The 17,834-nt window shown below is 29.9% G+C and overlaps 1 protein-coding gene across 1 annotated transcript in view; it reads left to right on the forward strand.

Moving 5' to 3' along the window:
* The first annotated feature begins 919 nt into the window (after positions 1–919).
* Positions 920–17,834, forward strand: part of LOC131849301 (SCY1-like protein 2) — a 99,855-nt gene continuing 82,940 nt past the window's right edge. The window contains exon 1 of the mRNA XM_059199341.1: positions 920–1,087. Within this exon, the coding sequence (XP_059055324.1) occupies positions 920–1,087 (168 nt within the window). The remainder of the gene's footprint in view (positions 1,088–17,834) is intronic.

Genomic DNA, 17,834 nt, shown 5'->3' on the forward strand with positions numbered 1-17,834 from the left:
ACTGAGCCGCAACAACACAGGGCCGTGTTTATTATATATTATGTAATTAGGAAAACATGAGTTACTCCAGGATTTTTTATTTCTCATTTCAGTCGGTTAATCCAATTAGGTGTAAAATTAAATCTTTATTATATTATTGTATATTTTTTAAACCATGATAATACAATTAGTCAAGTCTCAAGGTTTTTTTCTTCATCCTCTTTTTCTCCTATTTCCAATAAGCCTTAATTTTTTTTATGAATACTATCAATTAACCTTCCTAAATGTTTATAATGATATATTTTTCTTTAATCTACAAAGCTCGGGTTTATTATTATTCACTGAAATAGATATAGGATAATTCGTAGGCTAACTTTCAACTGAAACTGAAACAAAATTTAAAATACCTATTCACATATTTGATAATGTATCTTATAAAGATAAATAATTACACGTATATCTAAATAAACCAAATTAGTATTCATATCAATGATATTACGCCGTCAACAATAACAGTAGAAGGCAAATATTATTGACTAATATCGTCTATTCAATTCTATTTCAGTATTTTCCCGATTCGATTCTGTCTAAAATTACCCCGCTCTTCCAAAAATAACTTGTACTAATACGAGTATATACGTACATATTTATCTTTTATTATATGTGTGTTGTTTATTTTATTTTACTTAGTTGTGTATTTAAAAACATATTCTGTGTTAATGTAATCGTAAGTTCTCCAACCAATTTTACAGAAAACCTTAGCACATAGATAAACTTACTAACAGACATCGCTACGTCATGATTTTACGATACATAAAACTCAAATATTTTTTGTAAGGCTCTATAATTAATACAGAATCTGTCTTCAGGTGAATCAGCTGGCGAGCCGGAAAAAGCGAAGACTCGACCTCCTCCGCTACGAAGGAGGATCGGCTCCGGAATGTCTAGTTTAATATCGAAGATCAAGAGTGGGGCGACGAACAACCAGCCGCCACCACTCGAAAGCAATCCCATCATGCAGTATTTCGAAGTGGGAAAGGAGAGCAGTTCGGCTGGTCATGGACTGCTTTGGAAAGTTCACGATGCATATCGAAAGAGCGATGGCAAGGTAAGTAATTTTAACTAATATAGGTAATAAATGTGAAAGTGAGTTTTTTTGTTCCTATGCTTTCATCTCTTAATCAATTATCATAAAATACTGCATATCATATTTAAGAGCATATAAGGAAATACACTACTTTTTATCTCAGTTAATCATGGTCACAAGTACCTGGTCGAAAGTAGTAGGTAGTTAGTATATTGATAGATATGTCATATCATACAATAATATTAAATGGAAATTACACTTCCAGGAATATTGTATAATGTAGGTACTAATTGGAATATGCACGACGCGTTAGATCAATTAAAGTGCAATTAATTAAATATATATAAATGTCCGAATACGATAATGGTATTAAATTTTAATGAAATGTTGTCCCTACACACCTACAGTACGGGTATATCCGTTAAACCTTTCACAGACTAGTAAAAAAGTTTTATGAGCAGTTTATTAAGATACGAGGTTTAGAAGCAGAATAAGTGTAATTCGCAGATACAAATGAAACAATAGGTACGTAGATACGTAATCTGGTTTGATAGACATTGATACGAATTATTATCTACTTAATAAATTGCAAGATTTAATATCAGAAACGGATTTGTTACTTTATATTGTTTCATTACACATACAAGAGTAATTTATTTATATTTCATGTGATATTTCAATTGGTAATATTCCACGGTTTCGTTCTAGTTTCCCAGTAGGTAGTACTACCTACGAAGTATTATCGTTATAGTCCAGATCTCTTAAATTTTACTAATTAGTGTGCCCTATTAACTTTAATAAACGTTATCCAAAATTATTCACTAAAATCAGATAGGTACGTAATTGCCACATTGAAAACATGTTTTAAAACTCTGAAGTATTATATAGACCGCTATAGTATCTTTTTATAAATGTAGATACTAATAAATAAATATATCGTCTACAAAAAATAAAACTACAAGAATTTACATCGGTCAATTGAAATTGTTAAAGTTTCTCCATTATACTGGATTCTCTGGCGATGCGAACTAATGAGAAACTTGGTCAAGATTAGAGCTTAGGTCATGTCAAAAGTTTTTATATACACAACATGGCATTGTTGATGAGTCTTTTATGACTGAAATTTGGATGAGATGTGTCTGTTGTTACATATATAGAGCCATTTAGATTATATGTACTTGGACTCATTTTACTTACGTTACATTATACGATCTGAGAAGAACAAAAATGATTCAATTCGTTTCACTTGCTTCAGACATCGTATGTAGCTGTTTACTAGAGAAATAACGTTTATACTCGCAGTGAACCAATTTACCTAGGAAGTCGCCTACGCTAGACTAGCAGGCAAGGTAATAGGAGAAGATACCCATATTCAGCAGTGAAACTTTAATGGGATGTAAAGGAAAATGTAGACTATGGTAAAGCGGAAACGTGTACAGAACAAGTTTTAATGTACCTACCTTTTTCGCTATAAACATCTCTGTTCAGTTTCAGCCGTTTCATAAATATAAAAGAAACTTTATCGGTAGATTTACCACACAATTTGGCCAACAAAACTTTTGTTGTTCTCCATAGTCCTTCGAAAGTCGTATTTTCTTTCATTTAAATATTCGCTATAAATTAATATAATAAAAATGTAAGTAAATTAAATAATACTTTCCAAAGTAAGATCCAATAATATTCCACAAAATGACGCGGAGGTGGTCACTTATAAAATATCAAAGCTATGTTGAAATTTTATTATCTAGACAGGTTTCCATACTCTATTTAGTTATCTTTTACTACTAATAGCCACATTATTATATTAGTTCTTACAAATAAATTATAGTAAGTAATATACCATCACAAAATTAATCTCGCAAATATAATGTAATTAATTGAATTAAATTATTATTTAATATACTTCGAAATGATCTAAGCAACCTGTTAATAAATTTATATTTAAGTAATATTATATACTGTTCACTGCTTATAATTATCATATTATTGTTCACTATAACCCAAAAGTTACACATAATATATAAATTAGTTTAAAATAGTGAACAAAGATAATTTGTCAAAAGTCCTATTAGTCAATATTCTCTAAATACACACAATACAATAATTTTATTAAATAAAATAAAACAAGAACTGAAATAAGAAAATTATATCGCTCCACAAACAATAATAATATTTAAAAATTGTGCCCTCAATTAATAAGGGAAATTCACTGGAAGAATTTTATTTCTACTTTTGTACCATTCATAGAAAATACAGCGGAAATAGGAATCTCTTCATTCTGGTTTACCGATACAATAACAAAGGAAGATTCAATTAAATTAATATTACTATTGTACAAAGTGTATAGATGATTCCTTTACCAGTGCTGTTTCCTCCTTCAATTTTCTTATTTAATACTACGTATTTTTATATGTTGTCTTTTCAGGTATAACAATATTTATGTGTTAAGCGTCATGTTTATATCACGTCTTATACGTACCATTAATGTCAAGAATTTGTACTAGCAATAATGTATATCATTGCATTAATGCACAGCTCAACTGACTTTGAGTGATGCAAGCTTACCGCAGGATCGCTCCCTGTACAACCCACAATGGCTTCGCACTAATTGGGGGTGAACGTTATTATAGGACGCTTACCGCAATCCACGTTCAAAGTTGTGGTAAAATCGTACTAATACGAATACGGTTTATTCTTACTGAACAAAATAATTCTTACGTCTTTTCATCATTTCACTATTAACATATTTATTTAATGTATTGAACGTAATTTTATTAAATATTAGGCACGATTACAGTTAGTTTTCATAAGGAGTACAATTTAAAATGCAGTTTTTTTATGTATTTGATGATACGTGATCCAATTTAGTTCTATGAACTTCAACCAAGTCAGCAGCTTCCGAGCGTCAGTATCGACATCTTGTGTAGGATAATTAATTATTAAACTGTATATATGTACCAGGTAAATCCGTTTTTTTTTTCAAGTTTTACTGACATTTAACTAGCGTTCTAAATGCGTGATATGTGATATATTCATATAAACAGTACGAAAGCTTTTTTTTATACTCTGATTGCTTTGGTAGGTTACGTCCCTGAAACTGCGCGAGTGCATGTGTATATGAATAGAACTTCGGGCTTTTACTATAATACATCGCACATGTGTAAACAAAAGGTTATGTATACAAATGTATTAGGTTCGCCGATGGAAATATAACATTCATTTTTTATATTTATTCAATGAAAAATAAAAACCTTCGATACACTCCATCAAACGGTTTTCATCAAAATATGAAAACTAGTCATGCGGTACAAAATAAACATAGTTCGATTGGCCTCCGTGAGTTTATTTAGTAAATGAAATGCAGAATTATTGTTATATGCGGAATATTTTTGTTAAGGTTATTAAGGAAACATATGATTTTTTTCTTAATAACCTTAAGATTTTTTTAAGACCATTTTTAAGATACGAACTTCTAGCATTTAATGGATTTACCGTACGGGTGCCGAGTAGATCTATCATGTGGTAGAAAGGAAAACTCCGAGCAGTTCCCGGAACTTAAGACCCGGGTGTAGGTTTAAGTGGCAAGAGTGTTGCCTGCCTTTTTAGAAATAATGAGTTCTTTTCTTGAAGGTTTCAATGTCGTATCGGTTCAGAATACTACTGCTGGAAGGTGATTCCACAAGGTGATTGTGCGTGACGAAATGTTTCTAGAAAACCGCACAGTGGGGGATCGCCATTCATCCAGATGATCAGGATGTTATTTTAGTTTCTGTCGGGTGGTACTGTGGTGAAATTCAACAGCATCCGAATAATTCCTCAGTACAATCACTGTGACATCTGGAGAAAAAATGCATGGAGTTGCTATATCACGCTGGAAAGTCAATGGCTCTTGTCTGTCAATACTCACCACTTGTGTTTCTCTCCCTGTAGGGCCAATTATGATAGGAACCTGTTACTGCAGCCTTAGTACAGAACTTACTGCAATTCGAGATAGGCCAAGATCTTTTAGAAGAGAAATTTTGCAGGTATACCACTCGCTCCTACGTCTACCGCATAGAAGTTAACCACTTAGGTATATTTGTTATTTCGTTTATTAATTCGTAATGGTTTTAATTTTAGGTATATTTGTTTCCCATGGTACAGACAGCTCCACTAGTATTACATGAGATAGAATTTTTAAAATTAGTATTATATATTTCACATTTTATAATCACTATGTAATATCTGCTCTAATTAAAATTAATCTCTTGAAACTGACGTCTTTGATTGGAAAATAGAGAAAATTGAGAGTACAGTCTCTCAATTTTCTCTATTTTCCAATCAAAGACGTCAGTTTCAAGAGATTAATTTTAATTAGAGCAGTAAGTTTGTAAATAATCTGACGTTTAAAATATCGGATAATGTTAAAACATGTAATCGTTTTAAATTGGTTAAATTCAAATTAAATGTATGTAATTATATGAAACTTACAATTGTAACTTAGATTTACATTTCTGTTTAGTTCATAAAAGTATCTACCTAAACAAAGTAGTACATTCAATTTTTACGCACGTGTACGCAAGTAAAAAGTACTGAACCGTATAGGCGTGTAATCTCTGCTACGCGCACATCTAAACAGATCCTCTTTTTTTATAGTAACACAATAGCTACGAATCTATCCATCCATCCATATTATCCATTTTCACATGATATTCATTTACACGCTAGACAAAGAATGTAGTACGTTAAACTTATGTAAATTTTGTTGAACTACCCAATAGATATATTACTGTTATTAAATTCGAAGAGAAAAAAAGATATGACGCATTCTGATACATGAGGTACAGCCATATATGGTAAATAATATCACTTGTTGGACCGTATATAACAAGCCACGAAATTAAAACTTCAGCCACATTAAAATATAAAAATGGTACAAGTTTGAAAAGGTTAAGTTACATAAATTTTATTATCTATTATATAATAAATATATAAAACTGTCGCCCCTAAGAGTTCAATAAATATGTATGTAACATAGTATTGGCTACAAAGTGCATAGAATACTGTTTGATACTTACTACCTATCTGGCCATAAAATTGTGCTACGTAAAAGTGAACACATAAATCCTAAAGAAGGATAAGGGTCGTGTCTTTTATCCAATTACGATCCGTGATTTAACAACAGCATTCTAAGAAGAGCAAGTATTAAAATAGAAATATAGAGATGGCATTAAGATTGAAACTTAGTACGAACACGTTTTGAATGGTAATGATCTGATTCTAAACATTAGCCTCTTTTTTATTTAAACACTCTTTACTGCTATTTTAATCAATCTACAAGATGGAAGTAGAAAAATGTAGAGTTATTAAATAAAAAATGCAAGGAATAAAATATTATTATATATTTTTGCATTAGCAAATTCATACCTTCCTTCAAACGTATTACTAGGTTAATTGTCACAATTTCAGTCATTTACAGTTACCAGTCACAAATCTCTCCTATAGAAATTAATTGCCTATCGGTAATTACCCGCGTGTATTGCTAAATTATATTATTAAGATAATAATAACAATTTCACCAAAATAAATTTTATGATTTGGCTCAATGTCATAATCTTATACAGCTTCCCGAAGCAATATAATCCCGTATCGTTTAACAATTCCACTTTTCCTAAACCATACCAAAGCTTTCCGGTTTTTCATGTAGTATTACTAAATTAAAATAAAATTAAGATTTATTAAATTATCCTTTTATAGTTATCTTCCAAAGTACTCGTTATTCTGTTTTAGATTAAGTAATTTCATCAAGTCCATCTTTAAAACAATGCTGCATAGTGCTAACTTCTTTTTCAAGTAGCTAGCTCTTACTCTAAAAATATATCACTGCAGTTTCACTCACACATCGCGTTTGCCGTTACCTAACCAGGAAATTAGGTTAATAAGTATAGCATACACTTATGCCAGTAGGTACTACTTTAACGAAAAATGTTGTTAAAAATATATATTATTTCTTATACAAGTACCTAGGATTCCGTAAAATACATGTTAAAATTTCTTAAACTATGTCTAGCATTTGTCAAAAATCTTAGTTGGTATGTAGAAATCATTCATCTGTCAATTTTGACGATAATAGGTAATCTACACATAATATAGGTAATAAAATTGTGAGAGTGCTACCAAGTACCGTGTACGAAGCTGACTGGCTATAATTTATGCAATAAACGTTTGTTTTATCGAATACGTTCCTGAAATTTACGTGGACCTGTTCATAACGTCCTTTTAAGGTCCTTTAACGACTTATATATAGTTTACATATAAATAATATAGTCAGTTAATTTATACATATGAAAGTGAAAGTATTTGAAGTAACGAAACTTCTCTTAATATCTATATATGTATATATATATCTACATACATGTAACATTCTATCATGGGAGCGAAAAATACTGAAATATTTTTATATTAATATATCTAGTTACAGCGACGTATTCGTTTTCTTCATACAAGACAATTTACTTTATACTGGAAACCCTTCCTTAGTTTTAAAGTTGTAAAAGGTATTCAAATTTAAGTAATTTAAATTAGAGGAAAATGAAAATTCATAATTTGTTAACTTTGTCGTCATCGTATCAAATTGATTCTAAATCATTGTAATATTGTGTTTTAACAATTAAATGTAGGTAATTTCTATTTTCATAAAGGTTTCATTAAAAGACTTTGAGTAAAGTTCCTAATGAACGTACATATAACCTTTTTTTTTATCAAATATATACAATTTGTTAAACTTCATCTGTAGTCAATTTTTAATGCAACTTCATCTGACTGACGAAACAAATTCTCTTGAACATTACAAAAATTAGCATAGGTCCTACGCAACAAAAATTACATGTTTTTATAACCACTGGTCGAATCGTCAATATATCAAGACGATAAGAAAATAAGAGGTAAAAAATGAAGAAACTCACATTCACATTTATAATGGTAGTCAACATATAGTATATTTAAGTTGCTAAAAAGGTTAAAATGTTGCAAAAGTCTTTGTCACGTTGTAACAGTTAAGTTTTGCTGACATTTTATTTTAATAAGCAGCTTTTCTCTGCACTGCTCATTGCTTTAGTGCTGGCGAAACAGTTTTTTAATTTCACTCATACCTAAACTTACTTGATGATTTGCAATTTTATACTTGTTATATTTCTGATGATAATCTTAATTCGAGGTTGACTTTGATAAAACAGACCATATTCGCTTATTAACTATTAGTATATTCCCAGCACTTTTAAGACAATGGGCAACGGTCGTTTATTAGCAACACAAAGGCTTTTGCATAGAAAGTTTTACGTAGCTTAATGAAATAATTTACTTATTTTATATTGTTGCAATTGAGTAAATTACTTATGAAAGTTAACTCATTCCGTAAAAATATTAATGTAGATATCGTAAGATTTTGTTTCAGTACTTATACCTAGTGGTATATATTTATAATGGTATACATATCGGAGAATTTAAAATACTAAATATGCATGGCTGTAAGATTCGTTGACAGGCTACGATGGAAGACTTATTGTCCCCCTATGCAGAGACAATATCTCTTTACGTGCACGTACCATGCGTAAACTATTGGATGAATTTTGATGAGATTGTGCATAGCTTATCCCGGTTCAAGATTAGAATACGTTTCATCTCGGGAAATTAAATCGTTTCATACTGAGTCTATATACCTAATCTGAATGCAGCGAACCCTGTTAAGCTTTTGTGACGTAAAGATCATGCAATATTTCAAGTTTTGTTCCTAAAAATCACATCTCAAAATCATATTTCCATCCGACGACAGAAATATCATTCTAGTTTCTCGTTTGGACTGTATTTATTTTTGAGTGAATGTTACATGACAGTTTTGTTAAATTTAAACCATTTTCATCATTGTATTTTCAAATGAAAGAGACTGCTTTATTATTTGATTTTGTCGTATCTTTAGAAATTTTCACTTTGTCACTGCTTCCAAAACTATAATTGAAAAATCCAGTATATACATATTTTTAATGTATTTTAGTAGTGATGCGAGCTAAGACAGTATTTTATTTTCTTATTATTATCAATATCGTCTTTATGTTATTTTATTTAGTAGACAAACAATAAAATAACATTATGACTTATTTCTCAGTACTCTACCCAACCATTCACAGACTGACCTCTCGGTTGGAGGTATTGTCAACAGTCAAACTGAGTAAATCCAACTTGAACAAGTTGCCTCAGGTACACATACATATTCGCCGACAACTTTGAAGGTACTAGCACCTTATGTTCGTAACGTAAACATCATCAACCCAACCTCTGTTGACAAATACCACAAAAATATAATGTGTAGACGTTTTGAAATCGGAACAATATAAAGAGATAGGTGGTTTATAAATGGATTATTTGTACTTCGACTCAACCGCATTCAGGAATTATTTAAACTACCCAAGTGCAGTGTACTTTTGCTTTATTGGCTTTAGTTAATAGAACTAAACTGAGAGTCTTTCAATTGAATAAAGCTTAAAATACATACTATTCAATTACCACGCTCAATGCGACTTCAATTTATCGACACTTTCCATAACTGACTGCAGATTGGAGTCTGATGCCGCGCACAGAATTATTAATCTAATCTCATTCTGTTCCATAATTTCATCCCTATTTCCTTTACTATAAAATTTATAGGCATATTTTTATATTTCGAAACATATGTTATTTACTGTATTAACCAAAATTAGTTTTTAAAAATAGAATTATGTAAATAATATGTTTTTATATTGCTACGACAACATAATAATTTTAGTAATCATAGAAAAAAATTTAGGTTAGTATTTCAGCATTTCTCGTATCAGAGGCCAGTGGTTCAAATACTCACGTACATCAGCCAATTATTTTTCAACATACTTCATTTAAAATAAACTCAACCATGAAACTGTTGCTGCACAGTGCTGCTTTTCAGCCGTTTTACTATAGAAAAATAGGAAATAGTGTGGTTATAGAATATAACTTCACTATCTTCGTTTATAATGCTCACGTGTATTTAATAATCAGAAAAAAGAATTAAAATAAACGATAATTACAATAACCTGCATTCAAATTTTGTTTTTTAGATATTATTCCGATATTATTATACGCAACTCCAAAAAGATAATGTTGATATTAAATGTTTAACAATTTTCGCTGTGTGTTTCTACTATAATATTTTTTTTATTTAAATTACCTGTTTAAAAAAATATATACGATAGGTACTTATAAAATATTTTTTTCACTGTTAGGGATTTTAAGCGTCAAGATAAGAGTTTAATTATCATTAAGGTTTAAACAAATTAAGGTAACTTAATATTCAGTAACCGTATATGTACTTTTACCTATACCATATATTAAAGTATTTCTGTGGGCAACTTCGTCATAAGACGAGAATTTATCACCATAATATGCATGAATTGCCATCAATTATCTACGAAGTTTCAGCTCAATTCGATACCAGTCAGTGCTTTAAAAATATCTTGAAATTCAAGTAAATGCAAATTAAATAAAATATTCCGCCAATTCGTTAGTTATCTTTCTAATTATAGGTATGAGTATATGTATAATAATAACTATAATTGAACAATGGAGGCAAATAACTAAGCAGTCCCTAAATATTTACGGATAACCCATCTGACTATTGGCAACCTGTCTCGACGAAATATGGCTCCGAAGTAATTAAAACTTACTAGGCAAGGACGGCAGATGATTGGCTTTGATCGCGAGTTATGTCACCAGTCATCTTAGTTAATTAAAGCAGATGGATTGGGGACATCAATTTACTAAGATAGTTGAAACCAAAAGAGAATTGGATATTAATCTGTGAACACAGATTAATGCAGATGCAAGATAAAATTTGAGTTCATATTTCGCACAAAATATTGCTAATATAATCACATCTAAAGCTGCAAACCAATAACGATTTGTGGTTAAGGTTCAATTGGTTAGGTTTTCAGAAACTTATTGCTGTATTATGCTATGCTGTAAACGCTTTCTTTCTTTCTTCTTTCTATTATACAATACATTTTTTAATATAAATGTTTAGACTTAATTATTACTATTCTCATTTAATAATTCTTAAATATGCGTTTTCAACCACTAGCACTATAGTTACATTATCTACTACTAAAGTAAGATTTTTGTTTATAGAACCAAATTTTACTTAAAACCGAATATATGCATATAAAGTACTGCATGTAAGCTTACTTTATTTCTGAAAATAAAGAAACAATTATTCCTTCGACCTTTTACTTTCAAAAATAGAACACAGTATGGGAGTAGACTTAAAGAAAAATCCATGAAAAAATGGTATATGAGTGAAATAATAAACACGCTTAAAAGCATCTTGAATTTCTCCTAGAATTAGAACAGAAATTCGGAGATTTTTAAAAGACTAAAAATGTGAATAACATCACCCTGTAAAAATCATCCTTATGTTATATTTATTTGAATGTAATTATATTTTCTTAATCAATCCTTTTTTATTTGCGTATACTACATTTGCAATCCTAGACCCATATTCGGTAGTAATAATTAATAATACAGTATTGTTGTTTTCATATTACAATCATTAATAGCTAATGTGCTCTGTCTGCACTACATAATTTTCGTACAGGATTCATGGAATTTCGCTACAAATTGTATGTTAAATTCAGCGGATGCCCGCCGGTTAAATTGAATTCTAGTACGCGTTGAATCATAGCATTTCAATGATCGCAAACTCGTATATTCTATTAGTTTATTGATGATTCGATAATTCTATGACCTTATATTTGATGTGTTATTGCACTTTACCCGCAATATAATGCACAAATTATATCCACCAATACAATATATGTTTAGTTAATAGTTTGTTTGTTAGTTTGTGGTATTTTCATAACAAAACAACTGAACAGAATTAAAATAAGAACTTGCAGATATACTCCATCACCACATCATAACTAGCTATTTAGATAAGTAACTTATTAAATCACAACTCAATAAATATTTCTTCATAAAGAGAGGCACTCCTCCAGCACTCTTTATGATACAATCTCAATATCTAGTTAAGAGTACTCTCAACTAAGAACTATTCCGTCTACAGTGTCAAGATGAATATCGAAAAATTGATGCAGATAAGAAAACAATATTATAATTTAATTTTCGCGCAAGTATCATTCTATAAGAGGAGGTGATTAATTTTATACTTCTAATACCACATTGGTAAAATGGATTGACTCATATTTGCAATCGAATTTTCCATAAATATACTTATTATTATTCTTTTTAATATTTGCTTTGTTTTCTTTATTTGACTTGAGCTTTTTGTATTGCCATTAGTTATTAACAAGTTATATTCGAGGAAGTTATATTAATATTCTTACGATAGTATGTACTGTTAACATCTTTCATTGGTTTTAAAAAAAGAAATACCAGTACCTTTACGAATGTGGTTCATTACAATACATGAAATGCGAAAACAAAAAAAATCAGCTTTAATATAGGTATTTATAATTTAACTTATTGACATAATTACTATTGATTATAATTATTATTTTGGATACCACGAATAAATATATTATTTAGATAGTGAAATATAGTACAATGCAGTTTTTAATGTCAAGATATTTCGGACGTACACGTATCCAATAGAATGGGTGTATGTATTTTACTACAGCATGCGACCAGTCCCCTTCATGTCATGCATAAAAATAATAATAACCTTCCAAATTATTTAAAAGTAGAAAAATATATAAAATATTTATACAGGATCTCCAGAGATTATTAAATACAAAATATTACTATACAGTATATGAATTTTTAAATAACATACCTAATCAAATTTATACAATTTTGTTAATTAAATATACAGAGTAATACTAGTACTATAATATTATGTAATGCAATGCATAAATAAATAAGTAGTATGTGCCAATATGTTAACATGGCATAAAATATTGTATATATTTGGGTATGGCAAAGAAGCAAATTCCGCACTTTATTCCCTTAGAACCCGTTGTGTGACATACATTCGTGTATATTTTCAAATATCCTACATAATTTGAAGTGAGGAAATATCACTTCTTGTATATAAATAGATCTCTCAGAAAATTTATTCGTCACTGTCATAATTAGTTTCACGTTTTCCTAGTATTGGTATATATTTATTAAATTGTGAACACGCTACGCTAAATCTAGTTTTTAGATATTTCCATCCATACAAAAATTACAAATACAGGATAAACGGCAACTTTCTGATAAATAAACTGAGAAGATATTAATTAAATTTTACACGACGATAGCCTGTATCACATCAACAACGAGTATATTATTACCACTAACGGACTAGAAGAAAATTTGCAACTCAATTAGCACAGGTTCTTTTTATTATTTCCGAAAATGCGTACATTTCTCTTTTATAAATGAATATTAAAATGTTAGTTTCTTTTTAAATATTATAATTCTATATCTAGTTATTACTTTGCGATAAGATTGGATTTCTTCCAACATAGCGCTTCTCATATACACCATAGTCTTTTTAGTAATAGATGGCGAAAATAAACCGAAGTGACATGAAAAGCTGAAAAGTGAAACCATTCAGATGTTAGTTGTTAACACAATATAATAGCAATATCAAATGAAATACTACCTTTTGAATCATGAGAATATGAAGCCAATAAATACATTTGTTTGGTTACCAATAACAGAATTACTTATTATTCTTTTTCTTATGTACCTATGTAAATATATACATACGAAAACACTATTCATGTTACATTGTTACATAATATAATTTTTGCATTCGTAATAAAATATTCAGTGCCAACTGAATAATGAATACAACAAACAAATATCCATTTTCAGTGCAACCTGAAAGGAAAATAAATGAACATTTAATTTGTATGAAATTTTATTTTATTTTATTTACAACATTTTGGGTATACAGTTTAATTGAATTACGAATATGCTTTACAAAAGAGAAATATACGTATATACGTGGTAATTGATATATTCTTTTTTATTTTCTATGTATATATGATTGTATAGATACATAGAAAATCAAAAATATGTCTACACACTACCACGTTCCATATCTGACTTGGTAAATATGCAGCCTCTACAAAGTGAAATTTCCTGTCATCATTATTGAAAGTGCTTTCAAATATACCATCGTATATCCATACCGCGCAGATATTTATAAATAGACGATGTTCTTTTAGGAGGGTAGGTAAATAATAATTTCAATGTGTAGCTGATGATATAAAGCATAATAGCAAAGTAAAAAAAGAGTTATCAGATTTAAATAAATTTCAACATTTAACACAAGTCACCTAAAAAAACGAATACTTGCACAAATATAATAACCGCAACATTTAAACTGTAATGTAAAATAAGCAGATAATACTTTTAGTACGTCTAAAATTCAGAGACAAATATTATCAAAGTTTGTTACTCAAATTAATATTATCCGCAAGTTACCTGCGGCAAGCTGCACTATAGTCGTTGCATTTAATTTAAAGTCATTACTGAAGTTTGGCCTGTAGCGTCTGTACTCATACTCGTGTGTTGCACACATTTGTACCCTAGAGTGTGTATTTTAGTCAACTCGAAAGTTATCCTATTAAAACGTCAACATATGTACGTCAAACATGTTACATATGTTGATATTATTAATTTGTGTTGACGATTGAGTACCTCTATAACTTTATTACTGTACAGGAATACAGTTAAGACATATTTGAATCACATGATAACTATTTTTATGCAAATAGTTGCCTCTAAATTATTTATTGCCTATTTCTAACGCGAATCGGCTTTCATATCTGCAGGCAGGAAAGTTACACGATATAGAGCGTGCTTGGACTTAAATCTTTTTTTTTGGACTTCTCTAATAATATTGGCCTTTACAGCATCACCGAACGATTGACAGTAGTATGGGGGACAGTGCAAAGGGCACTATAAACCCATAAAGGACTTACGGAACGGCTGAAACCCAATTTTCGCCTGACAGACTTTACTTTGAAGACACCGCTAGGGATTCGAAGCACAGTTCAGGCCATCGTAGGCACCCGGTTAATTTCGTGGTATGGTGTGGTTGAGGTCGTCTTCTCCGGCGAGGACGGTGTCGCGTGTGAGTGATAGCGTGGTAAGTACGGAAGGGGCTTGCTTTTACGCCTTTTTGCGCCTTGCGATCTCTGTAATGGAGCAAATAATTTATTCCAGATTTTTGGATAATATATACAATTTAATCGTATCCTCTGTTAATAAAATTGGAATCATACCAAAATATAATACAATAATCATGAGTGAATGAGTGAACGCTAAAAATATGTACTATAGATAAAAACTATTATTCACAATTGCGCACTTTTCCCTATTACATTGGACGCGCTCCTGAAAACCGTGTCGAATAAAGACGTATTTTAAATTGACATTTAAACTATTTGCCCTCCTGATGGAAAATGACAACATTACCACGTAGGCTTAACATTGACATTCGTGGTGTAAAGTGATTAATAGTACTGGAGACTAGTCATCCTATTGCTAACAATGTAACGTCAGGTAGAGCACTAAGTGGTGCTCCTCATCCTGAATTACTTCTACTATCTTTCTCCACTGGTGACCCGACAGTATAAAGTTTTAGCATAGTTCGGTGCACTATGGAATATCACTGGTCAACGAAAAAAAATACTTCATACTTTGTAATTACTGGGTAATATCATATTAACATGTTTCTGTACCATGTATCTGCTCAAATGACATTATATACAAAAGACTAGGTACACCGATAAATCATTGATAAATAGAAGGTACATAAATAAAAGTGCTTTCAAAAAGATTACCGATAGATTTACTTTTTATTACCACTATCTCTTGACATTACTTTGCACTTACTTTAATTGATTAATTACCATTCTATCATTTGCCAGATCGTTTTAATAGTAATAGTAATCTTGCTGTATTTTTTATATATAATCATTATGTTTTATTTAATCTTGGAACTAAAATACGACAAAACCACTTTTCAAATTGTATACGGATCATATTTTTTTGTGTAAATTTAGTTCACCATACGCATAAAACAAGAGCAATATTTTCAAAAACTTACGTATTAGCGGCGATGGTTTATTATAAAATATTTTATTATGATATATGTTTGTTGGAAGATAACTCTAATGTTCGCCTTTGGTCTAACTTTCGTACTTATATTTTTTTTTTCAAAAGTAATATAAAATAATTCTGTACCACTTTCACTACAACTAACTCTAAATTTTCTTCGCTTCTCAATGTTGTATGTTACAATATATACACTTTGCATAAAAATATTTTTATAACTACGTTCATTGTTTTTCATTTGAATAAATTTGCATGTTATCTCAGCATTGCTTTTTGAAGTGAGTGTAATTTGATTATTGTGTGGAGAAAATTTAATAATACCATATTTGTATACACCGTAACAACAAAAATGAGTAAATCTCGATAATAATATTCGTATAATAAAAGCAAATATCGCTTTACATAGGTATCTATAAAGCATACCGAATATTCATCAATAGTAGCTAACAACTCAGGTAAATGAGAATAAAATTTTAAATAAATACTGTGAATAAGATATTGTGTAACAAAAAAAAGTTGAAATTCAACTGTATAGATTTAATAGGCAGTGTTAATAAATTTTGTGAAATACAAAAGTAAAATATGCATATAATTGGTAAAAGTCAAGGGTTCACAATATGGCAACAACGAAAATTTACGAACAATAGAAGACCCTGAATAGACTATCTTTCTAAATATAAAATTCTAGCTATGTCCTTTATTAATAACGGCCAGATATAAATTTAACAGAGTTCCAATATAAACTAGTAATGATAATACTAGTACGTAATACAAAACACGTTTTTAAAGAGACTATTAGTACAACAAGCACCTCCTGTACGTGATATTACAATATTGCGAGGTCTTTACGGTTTTGTCATTGTTTTGAAATTCCATTCATTTTATGACGGTGCATACTGCATTAATCTGGCTGAAAGCGAGACCTGTAACCTCCCTCGTGGTTAGCGGAATAATTTCTCTACCTGAATACGGTATGTGTCCCGTTAACCAATAGATTTACCTTATGTATATACATTACATTATTTTATGTGAACGATGGGTCTTACCTCAGACTTAATGCATTTACGAATATTCGTGTAAAACATTTTAGCCACATATAATATTTTGTTTTATTTAGTACAGGCAACAGTTTTAATAGTGATAAATTAAACTGATGTTATTTCTGAAATATGTATTACGTAAAATAGTATTTAATCGAATTGATTTATTGAATTGATTGATTTATTGAACTAACGCCACGCACGTTAATATTAAAGTAATTGTTAAATGTGTAATAATCTTCACTCAGTAAATGTGTTGTTATAAAGCAATAAATTATTTTCAATGTAGTTCGATGAATGTCTACTTTTGGCGTTTAATATACGCAGTAAAATATTTCTCTCACGTCGATAGCGTACTTTATTTTGGCTCAAAGGGTAAATACAATGAAAGGAGTACATTTTAACTACTATACCAAAAAAAAGAATATCTACTGTCGAAAATAATATAAATTGTAACAACTTTAATAGCTGTTTTATATTTATTATAGGTATATAATAAAATTAAATATAATGAGCAATAAGATACACATATCCCTATTATTAAGTTACTAAAACTACAGGCGCACAGATAAATAAAAAAAATTACTAACTCTATATTTAGTAATTACATT

The sequence above is a fragment of the Achroia grisella genome, unplaced genomic scaffold (genome assembly GCF_030625045.1).
Source record: "Achroia grisella isolate CSIRO2021 unplaced genomic scaffold, CSIRO_AGI_Agris_v1 utg640, whole genome shotgun sequence".
Taxonomy (NCBI): Eukaryota; Metazoa; Arthropoda; class Insecta; order Lepidoptera; family Pyralidae; genus Achroia; species Achroia grisella.